Genomic DNA, 24,112 nt, shown 5'->3' on the forward strand with positions numbered 1-24,112 from the left:
GAGAATTGTCCAAGATGACTCATATTTCTGTTCTAAACTATGATATAGATAAAGATGTCTTAATTTTTTATTCTAATTTCTTTTGATTCTTCTAAAACTATAGTATCTGAAATCATAATACCTAGAGAAGGAATGATGAATGTGCAACTCTGCTGCTCTGAATGGTCTCTTCCAAGAGTTACAGTTTTATCTTTACCATACATTAAAGTGTACATACTGTCATTGCAGAGAGATTGTTATCAAGACCTCGAACCAAGGGTTACAAACGCAAATGCCCACAGAAGCATCATAAATGAGTGATATCTGTAGCAGGCCATTTACATATTAAATGTTTTTCATTTACAGTAAGAAATATACTCTCTTCATTTGTCTAAATATGCAGTGTTCCCCATTTATATTTTATAACCATTTTTTATAGGAACATGAGTAGTGAGAAGTACTTTTCTATTCTAAGAAAAGCTTCTGCACAACCGTGATGATGAATGATAACTGACATTGTGGTAGTGTTAGGCACACAGTAGAGACTGGTGGGCCAGTATTTTTTTTTATTTTTTAGGAGAAGCTAGGAATTTGAATTTTTATATGAAATCTCTCTCATTTTAAATGTTGACAGAAATTTTTACAATACACTGTATGGGCCAAAAAAAGAAAGCATATCTCTGGGCCACCAGTTCGTGATCTCTACCTTAGTCTATATTATACATACACATGAGCCTAATTTCTGTAAGTTGATCTATTTAAAATTCATATATTTAGGTAGGCAAGGTGTTAAATTACCTGCTAAATCGCCTGGAAATCCCTGTTGAATTGCTGAGAGGAGAAAGCAGTGTTTGCTCAGCTAGTAATTAGAGCTGTGTCCTTATTTTTGCATTAAGCCTTTACTGTGGAAAGAAAAGCCAAAAATCTGGTGCCTGGTGGAAGAGTTAGTGCTTAAATCCAAATAGCATCATCAATGGAGCTAAAGCATGAGAATCTGCCAAGACAAAAGTAACTTAAAGCATGAAGTCCAGCACTATGAAATAGAAGGGAAGCTACCAATATATACTTTCTGTTGTAATTTATATCTGGTGGATTCTGTTTCATGGAGAGGAGAATGTGGAATAGTATATCGACTAAGGCCTTGATGTCAAGGGAGTTGTGAAATAGTGCAGAGGGATTTAGACCTGCGGCTAATATGATGTCACATCTTGGTTCATGGCAGAAGTTTCTTAACGGCCCACATGTGAGCACATAGATTGGACCCATCTGTTTGAAAAGGGGAGTGAGCACATGGGTGGTAATCACCATTGTGCTAAAGAAACTTTGAGGAGGTGTTTAGTTCCTGCTGATAGGAAAGATTAGAATCAAGCAAGTTTTATGAATAGAAAATGATGAGCAGATGAGCCTGGAAGGAAATGGAAATATGCTGAGATTAGTAGCTGATGCATACCTCTCTGCAGGGAAAAAGAAAAAAGAAAAAAAAAAAAAAAGCTTTAAGAGATGTCAGGCTGGGAAATACTTTATTTCCTGAAATGCAAATAAAAGATTTGGACAAAGCTGTAATAGCAGCTGCTGCCAAAATGAATTGGTCAAGAATCTTTCTAAAAAAGTTGCCATTTAGCAGTTGTTGGGTCTAAACACAGGGAAGAAAAGATACCTTCATTGTCCTGAAATGCAAGGTTCATGAATGCATGCATTCAACCAACAAATATTTGTTGGGAACCAACTATGTGTAGTCCTGTGGTAGGCCCTGGAGTGGCTCACACACTTGTAGGAATCAGTGCCCTGCCAAAGACAGACCATGGGTACTTGGAAAGGATGGACTATGAGCTTTCTCCTGGTGCTTCCCAATAATGCAATGTCTTTGGACAAAGAGAAGGCTCACCAAAATGAGTAACGTGATCCACTGGCCCCAAGGCCTGGGTTCCCTTGGTTCCATGGAGCAGAGCATTTTCAGTTTGAGCATTTTCAAATTGTATTCTTTCCTAAAAGCACAACTTTTTAGGCAAAATGTAAGTTATTAAAAGCAGTTCAGAGAAAACTCCTTGTATTAGTCTGTTCTCATGCTGCTAATAAAGATGTAACTGAAACTCGGTAATTTACAAAGGAAAGAAGTTTAATTAACTCACAGTTCCACATGGCTGGGGAGGTCTCACAATCATGGTGGAAGGCAAATGAGGAGCAAAGCCATGTCTTACATAGCAGCAGGCTAGAGGCTTGTGCAGGAAAACTCTCATTTATAAAACCATCAGATCCCATGAAACTTATTCACTACCAAGAGAACAATATGGGGGAAACCGCACCCGTGATTCAGTTATCTCCACCTGGTCCCACCCTTGACACGCAGGGATTATTACAATTCAAGGTGAGATCTGGGTGGGGATATAGCGAAATCATATTATTGTGCCCCTGGCTCCTCCCAAATCTCATGTCCCTACATTTCAAAACCAGTCGTGCATTCCTGACAGTCCCCCAAAATCTTAATTCATTTCAGAATTAACTCAAAAGTCCACAGTCCAAAGTCTCATCTGAGACAAAGCAAGTCCCTTCACCTATGAGCCTGTAAAATCAAAAGCAAGTTAGTTACTTCCCAGATACAATAGGGGTACAGGTATTGGGTAAATATACCCATTCCAAATGGGAAAAATTGGCCAAAACATAGGGGCTACGGGCCGCATGCAAGTCCAAAATCCAATAGGGCAGTCATTAAACCTTAAAGTTCCAAAATGATCTTCTTTGACTCCATGTCCCACATCCAGGTCATGCTGATACAAGAGGTGGGCTCCCATGGCCTTGGGTAGCTCCACTCCTGTGGTTTTGCAGGTACAGCCTCCCATCTGGCTGCTTTCATGGGCTGACATTGTGTCTGCAGCTTTTCCAGGTGCACAGTGCAAGCTGTTGGTGGATCTACCATTCTGGGGTTTGGAGTACGGTGGCCCTCTTCTCACAGTTCCACTAGGCAGTGCCCCAGTGGGTAGTCTGTGTAGGGGCTCCAACCCCACATTTTCCTTCTGAACTGCTCTAGCTAGATCCATAGCAGATCAGCTACTAATCTACTACCTATGTGTTGACCAGAAATGCCTGGACATCCAGGCATTTCCATACATCCTCTGAAATCTAGGCGGAGGATTCCAAACCTCAGTTCTTGACTTCTGTGCATCCACAGGCCCAGCACCACATATAAGCTGCCAATGCTTGAGGCTTGCACCCTCTGAAGCGATGGCCTGAGCTGTATGTTGGCCCCTTTTAGCCATGGCTGGTGCTGAAGCAGCTGGGAGGCAGGGCACCATGTCCTGAGGCTACACAGAGCAGAGGGACCCTGGGCCCAGCCCACAAAACCATTTTTGCTTCCTAGGCCTCCAGGAAGCCTGTGATGGGAGGGGCTGCTTTGAAGGCCTCTGACATGCCCTGGAGGCATTTTCCCATTGTCTTAGTGATTAACATTTGGCTCCTAATTACTTGTGCAAATTTCTGCACCCGCTTGAATTTCTCCCACAAAATTGGGTTTTTCTTTTCTATCGCATTGTTAGGTGCAAATTTTCTAAACATTTATGCTCTGCTTCCTCTGGAATGTTTTGCTGCTTAGAAATGTCTTCTTCCAGATACGCTAAATCACCTCTCTCAAGGTCAAAGTTCCACAGACATCTAGGGCAGGGGCAAAATGCCACCAGTCTCTTTGCGTAGCAAGAGTGACTTTTATTCCAGTTCCCAACAAGTCCCTCATCTCCATCTGAGACCACCTCAGTCTGGACTTTATTGTCCATATCACTATCAGCATTTTGGTCAAAGTCATTCAACAAGTCTCTAGGAAGTTCCAAACTTTCCCACATTTTTCTCTCTTCTTCTGAGCCCTCCAAACTGTTCTAACCTTTTCCTGTTACTGAGTTCCAAAGTCGCTTCCACATTTTTTGGTGTCCTTACAGCAGCGTCCCACTACCTGGCATCAATTTATTGTTTTAGTCTGTTCTCATGCTGCTAATAAAGACATATCCAAGGCTGGGTAATTTATAACAGAAAGAGGTTTAATGGACTCACAGTTCCATATGGCTGGGGCAGCCTCACAATCATGGTGGAAGGTGAATGAGGAGCAAATCCATGTCTTCCATGGCAGCAGGCTAGAGGCTTGTGCAGGGGAGCTTCCATTTATAAAACCATCAGAGCCCGTAAGACTTATTCACTACCAGGAGAACAGCATGGGAAAACCACCCTCATGATTCAGTTACCTCCACCTGGCCCCACCCTTGGCATGCGGGAATTATTACAATTCAAGGTGAGATTTGGGTGGGGATACAGCCAAACCATATGACTCTTTAATCCTGTTTTCCTCTTTTTCTTTCTTCCTTAATTCTCTTCCTTTCTCCTTTCTTCTCCTTTCTTCCTTTCTTTCCTTTCAACCCTCATTCTTTCTTTTCCTTATTTCTGACACTATTTCTGATGAAGACTTTCCTTTATAAACCATTCCACAAGTTTATTCAACATAGTAAGTATACATCTCCTGAAATAACTGATTTACTGACATTGGAAATAGCAGAGACATGTGTTGAAGCATCACAGAATGAGGAAAGCAGAGTGGGGAGTGACTGGGACACCTATCCATCTCTGGTTTATTTCTTAATACCAAATCATAGGTCAAATAAGAGAAACCACATGTAATGACATTAAGGGCAGATGGTTTAATACTGCCTTCTTTTGCTTTTTCTCCATGTGTGATAGCGCAGGTTAATTTTAGTTCAATGACTTTACCTTTCAGAAAGTTTATCTTCAAGAGTTGCTGTTCCTTTGAGACCTACCCTTTAATTTAATGTTTGTGTACACTTTTCTTTCTAGAAATGGCAGGAAGCACTTGTCTTCCCAGGAATGCAGTAGTCTGAGACCATAGACAAAAAGGTCTGAATTCCAGCCTCAACCTTTATAACAGCTCCTGAGTATTCTTTGAGAAGGTCATTTCTCTATTTCTTCACCTGTAAAGAGGAGATAGTTTCTTTCAACCTTTTTACTATCTTAAAAGGATTAAGTATTTAAGGTTTGTGAAACATTTTGAAGATAAAAAGTGGAGAGTAAACATTACATCTACTTTAAATGCAATTCTTCTCTTTTTTATTATTTTTAAGAGCTCAACATTCTGGAAAACACCTAAATTAAAACTTCTGCAATATCGAATTAACACACATACACAAACAGACACACACACACGCAGACACACACACACACACATAGATGACAATTTATGAATGCAAGCCTTGTTTGAGGCTCAAAAGCCAGCTTGGAACTAATCAAACTCTTGGAAAGATTGAGGTTATTTCTAATAAGATGATATTAGGCTAAGAAGTACATCTGTCTGGACCTCAGTTTCTTCATCTGTAAAACAAATGGATTGAATGAAAATGATACCTAAGCTCTCATTTACTCTTGAATTCACTTAACATCTAGTGACTCTGTGCTTTCCTGAGTATAACAGAGGTAAGGAAAGGCAGTTTCCCTTTATCCTGGGGTTCTTTGGGACATACGAGACTATGACAGAGGCAGGAAAATACTCAACAGTGGGTCTCTTCATACATTTCTCTACTTATGTGGTGACAGGTAAGTAGAGACAGCCAAGCACACGTACGTGGTGATTTACAGGGTCTTGTAAACAGTGAAAATAGATAAGCATCTTTGCTACAATTAATTTTCAACAGGCACAACATCTAAATTCCTACCCATAGAGACTGTGCCCCTAGGATCCAGTGACTTCTCTAGGCATATTGTTTTAAATCAATCAGATCCAAGAGAAGGCTAACATACTATTAGTAACTTATCACAGGGCATCCTAACATTTTACCCATTAGGATACACATAGAAAATGATAATATTTGTATAATATCTTTAGGTAAAGGGAAAGGCTAATCCCAGCCAGAGATGACCAGCCTAGTGGCCCATGTAGATGAGTTCACATTCGTTCAGCCAAGAGCTGAGAGGATCGATGTAGCAGCACATTGGAAGCCTTCTTGCTGCATGTGGTTGGATATTCTGCCTTAGTTTAAAAGACTTCATCTTTAGATTGCTTCCCTGCCCAGAACCTGTCAGCTTGACCCTGAGACTTTTGATAATGAGAGGGGGAGGGAGAAATAAATCTATTTTGAGCTCTGTCTTCTACCTTAGAAGAGTATCAAGTGCTAAAATAGCTCACAGCAATCAGGAGAGTGAAGGAAGGCACAGAGTACTGGAGAAGAAGTTGGGGGATGGTCAGGCTAGGGAGAGGGTATGCAGTTTTAGTGTTGACCAACAAAATTACAACAAATTTAAAGATTTTAACTGGCTCTTATTTGTGATTCTAGAATCTGTCAACATATTATTCTATAAAATAGAATGAATGTTCTGATGAGCAGAGGAGCTTGGCTTTATAGACAGAAAATGGTTGAGGAAAGCAGAAACAGAACAGAAAGCGGATCAGTCATTTCGAAGTTACAAAGGTTAAAGCAAAGGGACTTCCTTATTGTTACAGTTAAACCTGACCTGTCTGGGGATTTGGCTGTTCTCTCTCTCTCTCTCTCCTGATTTCTTTGAAGGTCAGATAAACAACTTAGCGTTGGCTTGGTAACTTGGAACGTTAGCTTGCATGACTCCATTTTGGTTTGGTTTGTTGATCCTGGTGCAGGAGTTCAGTTCAAGCCAATGACCTCCTATACATTTTATTTAATAAAGGCAACCCCAATATAACTGTAAAAATACGTGCTATTTGGGCTGTTTCACCTAGAACAAGAAGTACGCCTAGACAGTGGCGGATTGATTGGTAGAGACAGCTGTCTGGAAAGCTCCATCTTGGAAGAGTCTGAGACCACGTTCCACCTTTGGAATGAACAGTGAATTGTTCATGTTTCCTGTGGCCTCCAGGTGCAGCTGGCAGGATAGAGCAGCCAAAGCCCACATGCTATATAATTGCCATCCCTGCACAGGACATGCTGAAACTGTGGTGCTGAGACCAGGGAAAGGACATGTTTGAACTGTATTCAGAGGAAGGAGAAGGTGGCCTGCCCACGGGGTGGGTGGGACAAGCATTTAGATGAAAGGCAGCATAATGTGATGGTTAAGAGCACAGACCCCAGACCCCAGGTTGGATCCCACTATGCTTCACCTTTCTGTGCCGTTTCTAATCTGTCATGTGGGGATAATAATCACATCTTACTCCAAGACTGATAAAAGGATCCATGAGTTAATATTTGTTAAGCATTTGGAAGAGTACCTACACGTGGTTAACACGGAGTGCCTGATAAATAAGACAGAGAGAAACCAAGACCACCCATGTCCTCCCTCCCGTCTCCATGATCGGGGAGAATAATTTTTGTGCAAAGAAAGGTAGAACGAATTTTGTGAGAGGGAGCTGATGATGTAACCATGTAACAAGATAGTAGGAGAGGATCTAATTGCACAAAATAAGGTTCTCAAGTCTGGGGTGCTAAAAGAAGTTGCAGTCATACCCCACAACCCAGTGACAGTTGTTAAGCATTGAGGACAGTTGTTAAGCATTGAGGACAGAAAGGTGCCAAAAGACTGGAGCCAGTCAAAGATGGTCCCTATTATCAATGGAGGAAAAGGAGACTTGATTCTAGAAGCACATCGAAGTACTCGATGTTGATCCACAGGCACACGTGGGAAGGGAATTTTAAACAGATGGTTAACAGATGCTTCTACATGGGCTGCACAGGGTAGGGAAAAGAGCACGTGCTGCCACGCCAAACTGACTTGGGCGCAAACCCGTGTTCTGTCACTTTCTGGCTGAGTGGCCTTGCAAATGTTCTTAACGTCTAAGCCTCACCGTCTCCAGCTGCAGAATAGAAATGACTATGCCTACAGGAGTCCCGTGAAAAAGTGACAATCGTAGGTAAATGATCAAGCAGAGGACTGAGCAAAGCAGGCATGCAATAAGTGCTATCAGTATAACCAAAGAGGCAGCGGCACATAATATTTTAAACCAGGGGTCGGCAAAGTTACTCTGTAAAGGGCACATTTTAGACTTTGTGGGCCATACAGTCTCAGCCTCAACTACTCAACCATGTCTTTGTAGCAGGAAAGCAGCCATAGATAATATGTTATTGCAGCGTGGCTGCATTCCAATAAAACTTTATTTACCAAAACAAGCAACCAGATTTTGCCCTTGGGCTATAGTTTGCTGATCCCTGGTTTAGAACCAAAACTGCCAGGTTTAAAACAAGGCTCTGCCACTTAAGAATAGTGTGACCTTTGACCATACAAGGCTCTGCCACTTAAAAATAGTGTGACCTTTAACCAGTTCATAATTCAGTTTCTTTATCTGTTAAATTGGTATAAAAACAGTACCTATCTTGTGAGACTGTTGTAACAATTAAAGGAGACCATGCAGGGCTCTGCATCTCACAGTGAATGCTTGATGCATCGCAGGCTTTTAATGCTTGTTACCTGTTATCATTATGATTATCCCAACAGCCTTGTGCAGGGAGCCAAAGTTTCCATAACATGAAATTTAGTAGAGACAAATATAAAATCCTGCACTTGTACCCCCAAAAGGAAACCACACACTTATAGATATGGTTATATTATATATTGCTTTTTCTAGGAAGAGACCTAAGTAGTTTAATTCATTCATATCACAGTGCTGTGTGACATGGCTGCTACCCAAAATAAGCACAGTCATCGACTGAAGAAATAGGTGTGAGATTGTCTCTAGGATAACAGAGGGGCTTTGTACATTTCTGAGTAAGTTTAATATGCGATTGTTCTATCCTGGCCATCGTGTTTTAAGAAGGAAGCTGGTATATGGGAAAACATCCTGAAAGATGTAAACAATATAATAAATGAGGACTCATTATATATAATAAATCATCTGAGAGATAATTATATGAATTAGTTTTTCAACCTGGGTTGAGATTTCTCAAATATATTTAAGGATTTTTATACGTATGGCAGTTTTAAAATATAGCCCCCCAAGTTATTTGACCCTCCTCCCATCTAGAGGCAGGATTTATGTCCCCACCCCCTAAATCTGGACTCTGAGACTCTTGGTCAGTAGAATGTGGTGCGAGTGATGCTATGCCAGTTTTTGAGCCCAGACCTTAAGAAACTGATGGCTACCCACTTTCCTTCAGGCCACCTGCTCTTAGAACCCAGCTGAGGTCCCAGCTAATAGCCATCATCAACCAGCAGATATGTCAGATGACTATAACCCCAGCTACCTATGACTGCAATTGCATGAGAGGCTCCAAGTAAGAACTGCCCCCATTCAGCCCCCAGAACCATGAAAGACAATAAAAAGATTCCAGTTATTTTAAGTTACATAATTTTCTGTTATACAACAACAGGTTGCTGGGGCAACGTGAAAGAGGAATTTGACTTTTTCTGTATAGCTACAAAGAGTAAAAATAGTCTATAGGAAGCTCCAGGCAGTCTAGGATAGTAAGTACAGGCAGTTAGATTTCTGTTTAATATTAAGAAAAGCTTTGTGAAGTGTTGGTGAGGATATGGAAAAAAGGAATCCCTTGTACACTGTTTTGTCAGTGTAAATTAGGAGAGCCATAATGGAAAATAGTATGGAGATTCCTCAAAAACTAAAAATAGAACTACTGTGTGAACCAACAATCCCACCTCTGGGTGTATATGCAAAGGAAATGGAATCAGTATATTGAAAAGAAGTCTTGGATAAAGAAACTGGGGTGTGTGTGTGTGTGTGTGTGTGTGTGTGTGTGTGTGTGTGTATATATAGATGATGTATATACATGATGGAATACTACTCAGCCATAAAAATGAATGAATTAACAGCATTTGCAGCAACCTGCATGAGACTGAAGACTATTATTCTAAGTGAAGTAACTCAGGTATGGAAAACCAAACTTTGTGTATTCTCACTGATATGTGGGAGCTACGCTATGAGGATACAAAGGCATAAGAATGATACAATGGATTTTGAGGACTTGGGGGAAGGTGAGGGAGGGATAAAAGGCTACAAATATAGTGCAGTGTATGCTGTTCAGGTGATGGGTGAACCAACATCTCACAAGTCACCATTAAGAACTTAATCATGTAACCAAATACCACCTGTACCCCAATAACTTATGGAAATATGATACTGAAAACGGTATTTAAAAAATAAAGACAATATTTTCCTATATAAAAAAAGAAAAGAAGTATGCATTTCCATGCTCATTGCAGCACTATTTACAACACCTAAGATATGGAAACAACATAAGTGTCCATCAAGGGATGAATGAAGACTATGTTTGTATATATACACAATGGAATACTATTCAGCCTTTGAAAAGAAGGAAATCAGCTGGGTGCGGTGGCTCACATCTGTAATCCCAGCACTTTGGGAGGCTGACGCGGGTGGATCACGAGGTCAAGAGATGGAGACCATCCTGGCAAACATGGTGAAACCCCGTCTCTACTAAAAATACAAAAAAAAAAAAAAATTAGCTGAGCATGGTGGCGTGCACTTGTAATCCCAGCTGCTCCGGAAGCTGAGGCAGGAGAATCGTTTGAACCTGAGAGGCAGAGGTTGCAGTGAGCAGAGATTGTGGCATCGCATTCCAGCCTGGCAACAGAGCAAGACTCCATCTAAAAAAAAGGAAAAAAAAAAGGAAAGAAATCCTGTCATTTGTGACAACATGGATATACTTGAAGAACATTATGTTAACTCAAATAAAAAGATAAATGCCACATGATCTCACAAATATGTGGAATCTAAAAACGTCAAATTTATAAGAGTAGAGAGTAGAATAGTGGTTACTAGAGGTGAAAGAGGAGACAGGAGGGATTGGTAATAGGGAGATGTTGATGATCAAAGGATACGAAATTTCAGTTACGCAGGAGGACCGAGTTTGAGAGGTCTGTTTTACATCATGGTGATTATACTAATGGTAATAACAACATATTGTATACTTTAAAATTGCTAAGATACTAGTTTTTTGTTTTGTTTTGTTTTGTTTTTGAGGCAGAGTCTCACTCTGTTGCCCAGGCTGGAGTGCAGTGGTGTGATCTTGGCTCACTGCAACCACTGCCTCCTGGGTTCAAGTGATTCTCCTGCCTCAGCCTCCTGAGTATCTGGGATTACAGGCACGCGCCACCATGCCCAGCTAATTTTTTTTGTATTTTTAGTAGAGACAGAGTCTCACCATGTTGGCCAGCCTAGTCTCAAACTCCTGAGCTCAGATGATCCGCCTGCTTCAGCCTCCCAAAGTGCTGGGATTACAGGCGTGAGCCAATACACCCTGCCAGAGAGTAGATTTTAAGTGTTCTCACCACAAAAAAAAGTTATGTGAGGTAATGTATATGTTAATTAACCTGTTTTAGCCATTCCACAGTGTATACATATATCAAAACGTCATGTTGTATATCATAAGTATTTGCAGTTTTTATTTGTCAGTTAAAAAAATTAAGTAGAGCTTTGTGAAAATTGAATCTATCAAACCACAATTGCGCTGCCAAACAAGGCACTGAGTTCCTCTTACCGAATATACCAAAACTGAGGCCATGTGATTGCAGGTCCCAAATATGACAGAGGATTTAGGTCATGGGGGATTGTGAATTTGGTCAGAATCTGTGTTTGTTGGTTGGTTATGTGGTTGATCTCCCAGTTCGCCTGAAAAAGAGCTTGTTACCTAAAAGGTACTGGATAAATATTTTATTTATTCATTCAACAAATATTTATGGGATGCTTACTACATTCTAGGCACTGTTGTAGATGCTAGGAATATGTTTGAACAAAATAGATGAAAATTCATTCTCTGTGGAGCTCAGGATCTAGTAAAAGCAGATATGTGATAACCACATAAATGAAATACATAACATATTAGATAATGATAAAGTGTCAAGGACCAATAAAGTAGTTGCCGCTTTTCCATGGGGGATATGTTCCAAGATCCCCAGTGGATGCCTGAAACTGCAGATAATACCAAACCCTACATATGCTATTTTTTTTCCTATACATACATACCTGTGACAAAGCTTAATTTATAAATTAGGCTTTGTAATTTGTAAGAGATCAACGACAATGATGATAGAGAAGAGTTATAACAATATACTGTCATAAAAGTTATGTGATTGATCTCTTTCTCTCTCTGTCTCACAAAATAACTTATTGTGCTGAACCACAGGTAACTGAAGTTGTGGAAAGCAAATCCAAAGATAGGAGCGGACCACTGTATAAAACAGGGAAGGGGATATGTAATATCTGAAGACGGATTTTCCATTATAAATACAGTAGCCTGGAAATAACCATTTGTGGTGAACTAATGGATGAGGAAAATGCTAGAGTTTAACTCTTCGGCTTAAAAATATTGAATATATTCTTAGACACTCTTATAATCACTGGGAACAAGGCAGTGGACAAGATCCAAGATCTCTGCTCTTAGGCAGTTTATATACTTATCTTCTACTTGGGGAAAGGAGACAACAAAAATAAATACATCAGGCAATTTCAGTGAGTGAGAAGTGTGCCCTCCCACCAGCTGCTATAGCTTCAAAATTCTCAGTGTCTGACCATTTTTGGTCCTACGAAGCTCTTGTTTCTTCCAGGAATAGACTTAAAGACATGTTTCTTCTTGTAACTGTCCTGCCTTCTGGCTGTGCCTGGCATTCACAGACCACTGAACTATTTGTGGCTCTCTTTTTTTTATGTTTTATTTATTTATTTATTTATTTTTTGAGACACGGTTTTGCTCTTGTTGCCCAGGCTGGAGTGCGATGGCGCAATCTCAGCTCACTGCAACCTCCACCTCCCGGGTTCAACCAATTCTCCTTCCTCAGCCTTCTGAGTAGCTGGGATTACAGGCATGCGCCACCACACCCAGCTAATTTTGTACTTTTAGTAGAGACAGGATTTCTCCATGTTGGTCAGGCTGGTCTCAAACTCCCAACCTCAGGTGATCTACCCACCTCGGCCTCCCAAAGTGCTGGGATTACAGGCGCGAGCCACTGCTGCGCCCAGCCTATTTGTGGCTCCTTTTATTAGGTGGTAGCTGTTATCATTTAAAGAAATTAATCTTTCAGGCTTTGGATTAGTTGCTAGCAGCACTAATTATTGGTTGACAATAAGAGCAGAAAATCTAGGTGAGGATGGTTCTCTGTTCTTTTGTGAGGTTGTAGCAAAGCAAGAGTACACATGGATCACCTCTAAACAATGCTGCATTTCTTGCATCCTTAATGAGAAATGATGCAGAAGAGGAGATGATGGGGATTTATCTCAGCTCATTTTGCTTTGGTCATCACTGCTGCTACTCCTTTCATATGGGCTAATTCCAAGGGGGGTTTCAGGCCTAAAGTTTCATGAAGTCTGAAGTCTGAGAATCTGATGGAATGACTGATGATGCCATTGATGATTCCATTAATCCTTGATGATTAATATTCCAGGCACAAATGTGGCAGGGCAGATGAATGGGTCCAGAGAAATAATAATGAAAATTAAGACTTTGAGGTTAGCAGTGTAGTTCAGTTCAGCAAACATTTATCGAGAGGACACTAGGTTTCAGAAAGGGATGAAAAAGCCAAGGTTCCTGCTTTTGAGTAGCTCACAGTGCACTGAAGGAGTCAGATGTGGGAATAAATCATTTCAGGAGACTGGATGAATGTTCACAAAAGTGAGCACAGTTTGAGGAGTGGCTAAAAATCATTCTGCATCATCTTTTTTTTTTTTTTTTTTTTTTTTTTGAGACCGAGTCTCACTCTGTCGCCCAGGCTGGAGTGCAGTGGTGCGATCTCGGCTCACTGCAAGCTCCGTCTCCCGGGTTCACGCCATTCTCCTGCCTCGGCCTCCCAAGTAGCTGGGACTACAGGTGCCGGCCACCTCGCCTGGCTAATTTTTTTGTATTTTTAGTAGAGACGGGGTTTCACCGTGTTAGCCAGGATGGTCTTGATCTCCTGACCTCGTGATCAGCCCGCCTCAGCTCCCAAAGTGCTGGGATTACAGGCGTGAGCCACCGTGCCTGGCTTGCAAAATCTTAATAATCTTTAGATTGGTAGTGTTCTCAGTTATGTAAAGTGGGTATAAACCTCAGAGTGCATGGTTAAAACTGTCCGCCTCTAGCTGACCCCCATAAGTAGAATCATAGCACTAGAAGCACTTGGGAGATTATATGTTCATTTTCATACAGAGGCCCTCAGTGTCTGAATGTTCTTTTCACTTATTGTCATAGGGAAGAGTTGTAGGTAAATGAATTCTTGATTTCATAGAATATTTATTTGTCACTCAGAGCTGTACCAGGTGCCAGAACATAACAATGAATAAGAGACAGTTCTCTTGATCTCAAATTGCTCAGTCTAGAAGGATTGAATGGAGACCAACAAGCTAATGGACACTTAAAATGCAGGATAATTAGTGTCCTAGAACTATGCACATAGTGGTATAGAAACATACTAAGGGCACCTACATAGGTCTGCAGGAGGCAGGGAATGGCTTCACAGGAATGTTTGGATTGAGGCTTCTAGAATGAGTCAAGTATATTCCTAGGAGAGGGCATTCCATGAAGACAAATGGCAGTGCAAAGGAATGCAGCTATAAGAGCATGGCATGCTCAGGACCTCCTAAGCTCACCATGGAACTGAGCATAGAGGTGGGAAAGGGGCAGAGAGTACAGGCTGATCATAAAGGTCGGCCGGATGCAGAAAGAATCCAGCTAGATCTTTGTCCTCAAGGAGCCCCTGAAGAGTATTACGCAAGTTAGTGACATGACCAGATTTATCACTCTACAACAAAGGCAAAGGCCGAAGGCAGGGAGGCCAGAAGGCTACTGTGGCCATCCAAGCAAGATGCAAGGGGGGCCTGTAATAGGGCAGTGTGGCAGAAGAGATTGACATGGGGCGAGGGGTGTGTGTGAGATACCTGTTGGTCCCCAAGTTCAGTTGGATATAGATAGTTAGAGGAATGCCCAGGATTCTGGTGTGCACCAGTGCATGAGTAGATTGGGGTGCCATTTATTGAGACAATGGACATAGGAAAAGGAGGAGGATTGAGGGTATTGATTTCAGTTTGTGACTTTTGGGGTGCTAGGATCCAGAAAGTAGATTACTAGTAAATAGTTGACTATGTTGGTTTGGTGATCAGGAAACAGGCTTAGGCACAAGAGATACACATTGGAGAATTAACAGCATGTAGGTAGTAGATGAAACCATGGGTAAGGAGATGGAGGAATAATTGGCAAAAAGTCAGGAAAAGCAGTTTGGAGCTATGTTGTAAAGGGCCTTGAACCATCTCAGAAGGTTTTGCAAGGTGAGACTGCTTTGGGTAAAGAGACTGCTCAAGTAGGACCTGTATTAGAGCCTCATTTATTAAATAAACATGAATGGAGCATGTTCTGTGGCTTGACACAGGGGTGAGCACAGTGAGAAAACAAGCACAGTCTGTCTTTGCCCTTATGCAGTTTATCCACTTAAGTGGAGAATCATGTATTTAATTAATTTCCACAATGGTAAGTGCTACAAAAGAAAAGCATAGGGTGATTTAACAGTACAGAATGAGGGCGGGAAAGCTGACACTTGGTCTGTGGGGTCAGAGAAGGCAGCCTCAAGGAAGTGACATTTCAGCTGGACTTAAAGGGTGAGTAGGCAAGCTCCAGAGAAAGGATAGGGACAGCTCTCCAAAGAAAAGAGGACCTGAAGGATGCCCTCATGGCCTGAGGGAGCTGGGTGGTTGCGGTAACATGGTGACAAGTGACCCGCTACGCATAGCACTCTTGAGAGATTCTTCAAGAGCTGTGCAGCTACCACACTTCCCGCCTGTAGGTAGACACCTCAAGGACTTGGGTTGGTAAATCCAGGTCTGCTTCAAAGAGAAGCATTTTATAGCAGCAGCATCCTCTAGTGAGCAGCAAACTGCTGCCAAGAGGGGCTCCTTTCCCTGGCAGCCACCTGGCCCTGAAGCAGCTCCAGAACACTGTCTCAGAGCCCATTGCAGGGCATTAATTGACAAGGAGGTGATTTTGTGCACGATGAAGACATTGAGAGTTGTCTGAATTTGGACAGGCTGCTCAAGCAGAAAAGAGAGGCAGAGTAGTTGAGCAGCCAAGAAATCAATGTGTTTGGTCAACACAGGTCACCTGGGAGTGTAACATTTGCATTCACCAGCAGCAGCAGAATGTGCCTCTTCAGAACTGGCATGTCAAGGAATTAGCTCAAGAGTCAGCATCCAACCTTGGTATATTTTGGTCCCGATGTGGTTCTTTTGTGAAACACAACAAAGCAATTGAGAAAATAACCTTGGAAGGAAACTTGATTGATTTTTCAAAGAAAGCAAAAACTCATATGAAAATTTATCTTAAGTCTATTAAAGCTATCCTCCTAGGCAGTTTGTAAGAGAAACTAAACTAGATTGCAATTCCATTTTGCAAAAAGCCTTTAATGTGTTTTCTCACATTTTTGGCCTTTGTTTCAGTTGTATCTGTCAGGTTGTTTTATTAGGTGAAAAAATAGCAGACCAGCTGCTTTGATTTACTGTTGTTTTTCTCCTATTGATGCTGAGTGCATCATTATGTTCTTTCCAGCTTCCAAATACATATATGGAAGTAATAATCTGTTTCATTCAAGCTAATGATTTAAAGATTAAATATGGGTTCTTCCACTTTTTTTGTTAAACAGAACATTAAGAATTTCCAAAAGTTTAATACCTAGCTTTACCACTTATTAACAATGGTTTGTTTTGAGCCTCTGTTTTCTCATCTGTGAAATGGGAATAAATAAACCTGCTTCACTTACTGAAGAAGATGTTTTGGAAAGTGAATGAGATAATGCATGAAGGAGTGTGTTATAAACTGTGTCACACCATCCACATGTTAGGTATTAATATCATACTGATTATCACTATGACTAATAAGAAAATTATTCACACTAGGATGTAAAGTCTTTTTATATCTTCCATGAAAATTATTTATGTATGTGTTCTTTATTACTCTTTTCTGTCTCAATTTTCACAGGCACACATAAGAACAGCATCACAGTGACATGGGAAGGGGTGTACATCCCCCTCGCATTTTCCAGAGAGAAACAGAAAAGTATTTTGTGATTGTTAAAGACATTGTAATGTACTTAAAATCAGACATCAAACAGTGGAACATATATCACAGTTTTCCTTTTGTTCAATGACAATGTAAAAATCAAATCATGTGGAGATGTGTCTTAGCCTGCTCTGGTTGCTGTAACAAAATACCATAGGCTGGATGACTTAAAGAACAGAAATGTATTGTTCACAATTCTGGAAGCTGGGAAGTCTAAAATCAAGGCACTAGCAGATTCAGTGTCTAGTGATAGCTTGTTCCTCCTAGATGGCGCCTTCTGGCCATGTCCTCATACGGTGGAAGGGACAAGCAAGCCTTCTCAGCCTCTTTCGAAGGGCACTAATCCCATTCATGAGGGTTTGGGATCTAATCGCCACCTAAAGGCCCCACCTCCTAATACTATTGCATTGGAAATTAGGTTTTAACATATAAATTTTGAGGGGTCACAAACATTCAGACTACAGCATGAAGACTGGAAAGTCCAAGGTCAACATTCCAGCAGGGCTCATTTTGTGGTGAGGGCTCTCTTCCTGGCTTGCAGACAGCTACCTTCTTCTGTGTGCTCACATGGCAGAGAGAGATAGGATCTCTAGGGTTTCTTCCTCTTTTATAGGGACATTAGTTCTGTCAGATCAGGACATCCTTATGATCACATTTAATCTTAATAACCACACATGGGTGGTTAGAGCATCAACATGTGAATTTTAAGGGGAACACAATTCAGTCTCTAGAAAGATGAAAAAAGAGAGAAGAAAATGAATACTAAAAGAATTTGGATAGTATAGCATTGTTCATACATTAAAAGAAACACCCATGGTTAACGTGTAATAGCAAGAATGATTTTTCTCCTTTCTGATCACATCATACTCTCTTTTTCAGGTGACTGTGACGGATGGTGGTCCCTCTCCAAAACAGTCAACCATCTGGGTGGTGGTTCAGGTTCTAGATGAAAATGACAACAAGCCCCAGTTCCCAGAGAAGGTCTACCAGATCAAGCTGCCGGAACGTGACCGAAAGAAGAGAGGAGAACCCATTTACAGGGCTTTTGCATTTGATAGAGATGAGGGCCCCAACGCAGAAATCTCCTACAGTATTGTGGATGGGAATGACGACGGAAAGTTCTTTATTGACCCTAAAACTGGGATGGTTTCTTCTAGAAAGCAGTTTACAGCAGGGAGTTATGACATCCTAACGGTAAGACCTTCCAAACTGCAGCAGCACGGCGGATGGGGGGAAGTAGTTATTTGAGTATACTTATTTGAGTATACTCCTTTGAGCAATAAATCTTTAGAGTAAAAAGTGAAACCACACATCTGTGGAAAGGTTCTTTCTGGGAGGCAAGTGCAGGTGAGAACTCTTGCCTGTTTCACTGATATTCTTAAATGACGAGACAATTTCCTTTGGTTGTGTGCTGTCAGCATTTTCCCCCATTCCCAGGCCACAGCCTGTTTCACCACATACTCAACCACTCTTTCTGCAGCCCTAAATCATCCTCAAAGTGCTGAACATAGATGTAAACTAAAGGTAGGGGAACAGCAGGGCAACACATCCTACGCACCACTGAACATATCTCTCACCATGTCCCCGTGACTTCCCATAGAAAACAACCTTGAAATTATCAACAATGAGATAGAGCATGGATATAGCTGTGTAAATTGTGAGACACAAATCACAATGATGTTTATTCCATCAAAACTGGGAAAACTCACGTATAAAGTGACTGAATTTTTTATTAAATTAGAAAAGTGAAAACAAGCATGAGAACCATCTCATGTAGAAACTTAAAGCTCCTGTATCTACAGTGCCAGTGTGCTCCCCCTACCCCAACCACTTTAGCCAGGTAGTGCCTATTCCAGAAAGGCAGCTGGTATCCTTACAAGCAATGAGAATGGTCCAGGGTCCCAACAACTACCAAAAGTTGGCACCAGCTGGGCACGGTGGTTCATGCCTATAATCCCAGCACTTTGGGAGGCCGAGGCAGGCAGATCACTTGAGGTCAGGAGTTTCAGACCAGCCTGGCCAACATGGTAAAACCCCATCTCTACCAAAAAAAAAAAAAAAAAAATTAGCTGGGCATGGTGGTGCACGCCTGTAATCCCAGCTACTCAGGAGGCTGAGGCAGAAGAATCACTTGAACCCAGGAGGCAGAGGTTGCAGTGAGCCAAAATCACATCACTGCACTCCAGCCTGGGTGACAGAGCAAAACTCTGTCTCAAAAAAAAAAAAAAAAAAAAAAAGTCAGCACCATCCACCACTCTTCTCTTTGTCTTTATCCTTCTCTGCTAGGTCTGTCCTTTATTTTAAATGATGGCCTGAGTCTCTTGATTTATCCTTTCTTTCCTGTGGTCTAGATGTGGGTTCCTTGCTGTGCTCAGTTATGTGGCCAGAACAGTGGGCAGAGAGAAAAACTACAGTAAAACACCAGCTCTGTTTCTACTGTTAGGAGCTCTGATGTGCTATGTGCCATTGCAGGTGTGTGAGACTTGCAGTTTGGGAATCTTTGAGGACTGGATAGATTCAAGTGGATACTGTTGGTGTCCTGCCCAGCTCCCATTCTCAGACTGGTTTATCTGTCCCTCAACTGCTGCAAGTATTGGCTGTCAATGGCTCACAGCTGCCCTCTTCTCCAGAGAGTCATCCTTGGATGATTCTTGGTGAAAGAAAGTCTACATTCCCAGCCTCCAGTCTAGCAGCCCACAGCCATTGACTGACTGACACCCAGATACAAAAGTCCAATCCCCTTGCCTCAAGTTGGATTCAACTGTGGTGCAATTAATGGTTCAGAGCTCCCCATGGGATCCCTCTGCTCAGCCAGGACCACACCCTGATTTAACTCCCACCCTGCCCACCCTGATCTCTATTCCCTTTCACCTGAGAGCACTTCTCCCCAAAAAACCATTTGTACTCAAATACCTGTCTTAGCTCCTGGGGGAACCTGACTTAAGACATGTATCCTCAAGTTTTCTCACCCCACAGGGATATTCTAGGGCAAAGCAATCATTCATGAACACATAGCATGAGGGTGCTATGCATTGTCACTGTTTGGAAAGGCTGTAGCTATCAGTTATGTTCCTATAAATGTTATTTTTTAAATGCAATACTTGAAAGTCCTTTTAAAAATTTATTTTTATTTCTGTTTTGTTTTGGCCTTTGCTTCTTGGAGCTTTTGACCCTCCCATTTGAGTCCAGAGTTCACCTGGACTCTTCACCCTTCCCAGCTGGGTGGGGAGACTTGCTTCCTCAGCCCTTGTATCAGCTAATTATGACCACAGAGGAGAGTCATTAGCCCTGTCCTCCCTTCCACGCTGCTTCCGGGGACTGTGCTATCGAGAGAGTTCTCTCTTACCTTTCTGCAGATGGCAAAACTGAAGGGCCTCAAGGCAGCTAGCTCCAGGCTGCTCCCTTTCCCAGCCCACTCTATCTTGCTCCTGGGATCCTGTGCTGCTATCAATCACAAAGAGCAGAAGGAAGGAGCTGAGAAACACAACCACACACTGCAAAACACAACCACACACACACATACACACACACATTTCTGCACATATCATTCACACATATATAAGGTTTCACAATGCACTTTCTTCCCTTTCACATATCACCACCAAAGGTGAGGCTCAGGATCATGCTATCAGGAATCAAATTAGCTATTTCTATTCATGTAACTATTATTCAGGGCCACAAATCACCACAAACTGTAAGTGCAGCATTTGTCTTTCAAGATCTCCATATCTGTAACGTTGACGGTGGTCCAGAGAGCCGCTGGCAAACATGGTGCAAGGTCTACACATGGCTGGGTTGTTCCCCTCCATTCCCAAGCCTTTTCTCCCCAGAACTCTGCTCCTTTCTTCCCCTTTCTGACACTGTGTTGAAGATGGACTCTTGGCCCAGCAACATGAGTGACAGATCCAAACTCTACAACAATCAGAGGTCTGAGACATCTTTCTGTTCTCTCCCTGTGTGAGTAGATAAAGGCAGTGGACAATGGGCGCCCACAGAAATCCTCCACGGCCCGCCTCCACATTGAATGGATTAAGAAACCACCCCCTTCGCCTATACCATTGACCTTCGATGAGCCATTTTATAACTTCACAGTCATGGAAAGTGATAGAGTGACTGAAATTGTAGGGGTGGTGTCTGTGCAGCCAGCTAACACCCCTCTGTGGTTTGACATAGTTGGTAAGTTCGAGTCTTACAGAGCAGTATCGTGCAATGTAATAATTGACTGAAGCAACTAGCAAAAAAGAAAAAGAAAAAAGAAAAAGAAAAAAGAAAGAAAGAAAGCAAAAAACTAACAATTAATGCCAAGATTAAAATATGTATAGTGCTGGAATGCAAAAGAGCCAGTAAAATGAATAATCAACCTGTGCTTTCGTTCCAACTCTGTAGCTAAGCTGAACCGAAAGTGCTCTCTGGCTGGATTTTCCATAGTACGTTATTTACTGCAATCTTAATGTCTTTCTGTGTGTCATTTAAATTCTATTGTCACACTTGGCTAATCTCATTTCTAAATGTATTGATGGTACTAGACTTGCTGTCCTTCATTTCTCTCTTTTTCTTCACCTTTTTTCTGCATTCTGTTCTTTTTTTTTTTCTGCTCCCGACTGCCCTGCTTCAAGGTGGCAAGCATGCTCGAGAGATGTTCTATATTCTACAGACAGCTTGTGGGCAGAACTGTTCAACAGAAGGTACCCTTAGTGCAACACATTTGCTAAAATACAGCTATCCAATCTGCCTTTTACGGTTTTTTTTTTTTTAAGCAAATTGAATTACATCTTTCATAACTGCCTGTGACAGGCTGAAGTGCAGCCCACAGATTTCATATATGCCTCTAACAGCTATTGCGTTACTCGTATCCAATGACTTCCTTTGTTCGAGTTTGATAGGGTTTGGATTTTGGGGGGGGTTGTTTTGATTTTTGTTTCTTTGCTTTTGAGGTATGTGGGCTTTTTGTTGTTTTGTTTTTATCTTTTTGTAGGTTGGTTTATTTAACTGGGCCTTTTCCAATTGAAAAAGAAATTAAAATGTATTCCAGTCCCTCTGTTTTGCAGCGGTAGTACCATTCATACACCAATAGCCCCATCAGGAGAGTCCCCTGGCTGTCGTCCACAAAAGGAAGGGCAGGAAATGGAACCTAGATATATAGCCAGTCAGCCTCCCCCGCAAGCCGAATAGAGGAAGCAGATGGAAGCATGCAGGATAGACCCTGGGAGCCAACCTTTAAATTCCTTGAAAGAAAGCAAGCAAGCACGCCAGGCTGCAAAAGGAAAGGGCAAAACAGCACTATGGCCCTTGACAAACCAGCAGGGAGAGGCACTGGAGAGGAAATGAGTGCCGAGGACCAGGAAACAAAACAGGCTGTTGCTAAAACAGAGGGGAGAGTGTGTGTTGCCCAATCCGACACTGCGGTGAGCTAAAGCTGACTTCCCACGCTTCTCAGTGGGAGGCAGGGGATCCAGGAGAGAGTTGGTCTGGGGGAATCGTTTCCTTCCCCATGTCACTGCCTGGATAGGATGGGCAGGAACATGCCTCTCCCCCTAGGAATCGCTGTGCTTGGGATAAGCATTTAGAAAGTTCCACAACGGTTGTAACAAGGCACAGAAAAAGAATGCCCCATGGCCGGCAATCAAACCTCTGTAGAGAGTCCTCTGAACTTCCAAAAAGTAAAGAGCTGTTTTCTACATGTTTCATTTGATGGAATGACAGTGGAACGTTTTCGTTTTACTTACTTGGTATTAATCATGCCATCCTGTACATGGCCATCCTCACACCAAGCTTTCACTTCTCTCTTCATTCCTACTCAACATATTTGAAATGAAACTTCTTCTGATCCATGAAAGGGGTCTCCACTTCTTTATCTTCTCAGTAACTTTCAGCTCGTAAGATATTATCTGATGCAGTTTCTTCTTTCTTGGTACAACAAAGGGTTGCACGTAGTCATGGTCTGGTTGTCTGTACAGTCACCTTTAATGATTTCTTCACTTCCACCCCCAATCAGAGTCACAGAAAGTGCAATTCAGTTCTAACAGTGCCACTAGTGCCAGGTTTCCAGAGACATGTGCAATAGTGATTTCTAGCCAGGCACAGTGGCTCACTCCTGTAATTTCAGCACTTTGGGAGGCTGAGGTGGGCGGATCACTTGAGGTCAGGAGTTCAAGACCAGCCTGTCCAACATGGCAAAACCCCGTCTCTACTAAAAATACAAAAATTAGCTGGACCTGATAGCGGGTGCCTGTAATCCCAGCTACTAAGGAGGCTGAGGCAGGAGAATTGCTTTAACCCGGGAGGTGGAGGTTGCAGTGAGCTGAGATTGCATCACTGTACTCCAGCAGCCTGGGCAACAGAGCAAGACTGTCTCAAAAAAAAAAAAAAAAAAAGTAAAAGAAAAAAAAGTGATTTCTTTTAAATAACCTAAAGGAGAGTGCAGCAGAAACCAAATAGGCAACAGAATGTCTAGTGTGCTGTCCTGAGATGAGATGAGTTACCCTTTCTCATCAGCCACTGATTTTTCTCCCTCCTCCTTGGACACTCCAGTTTCCAAGCACCTCTACAGCCGGACAGTGTCACATCTCTCCCTGGCATGATCCGTGCACGCAACCTGCTGACCCGTGGTACATCCCACCTACCACCTATGTGCCCCGGGATGCCCTCACTTGTAGTCTGCTTTTGAAATCCTACTGGCATGCCTTTCTGTAATGGTCAGTCTCACCAGCTGCTTGACCCTAGTTATCAAGGTCAGGTTTGCAACTCTTCATCGTTCCTGCATGTGTGTGTGTGTGTGTGTGTGACTGTCTGTAGGTAAGCATGCCTAGCAGTACTGCATGTAACCTGATTTGCAAGTTTCTCATGTCAGCATGATGAGTGTTGCTGTATTTTTTCATTTGTGCTTATCCTGTCTCCACTCTTAACCCCTATGGTTAAGGCCCATGTGTCCTTATTCCTTCCTCCTGCCAATCTCTGTTGCTACCAACCCAGGATGAGTGGAATAAACTATGGTGAGTGATGGAGATACCCCAGGCAGCCACTATGCTAACCCTACTGATGCCTCCTGGAACCTACTCAGAGTCAGTGTGACCTTCCACTGTGCTACCGGCCATGGCAACCTACGCACCTTTGACAAAATAGAAACATCACTGGTCCAA

The 24,112-nt window shown here is 42.1% G+C and overlaps 1 protein-coding gene across 8 annotated transcripts in view; it reads left to right on the forward strand.

Moving 5' to 3' along the window:
* The window catches only part of LOC105484363 (FAT atypical cadherin 3), a 695,427-nt gene that overhangs the window by 540,561 nt on the left and 130,754 nt on the right, over positions 1-24,112 (forward strand). For 6 of the 8 annotated variants that reach the window (XM_071075445.1, XM_011745893.3, XM_011745895.3 and 3 more), the window contains exons 5-7: positions 17,853-18,167; positions 20,939-21,149; positions 21,590-21,658. In XM_071075445.1, the coding sequence (XP_070931546.1) occupies positions 17,853-18,167; positions 20,939-21,149; positions 21,590-21,658 (595 nt within the window). The remainder of the gene's footprint in view (positions 1-17,852; positions 18,168-20,938; positions 21,150-21,589; positions 21,659-24,112) is intronic. The other 2 variants (XM_071075446.1, XM_071075444.1) reach the window with 1 other exon arrangement.

The sequence above is a fragment of the Macaca nemestrina genome, chromosome 12 (assembly GCF_043159975.1).
Source record: "Macaca nemestrina isolate mMacNem1 chromosome 12, mMacNem.hap1, whole genome shotgun sequence".
In the NCBI taxonomy this organism is placed as follows: domain Eukaryota; kingdom Metazoa; phylum Chordata; class Mammalia; order Primates; family Cercopithecidae; genus Macaca; species Macaca nemestrina.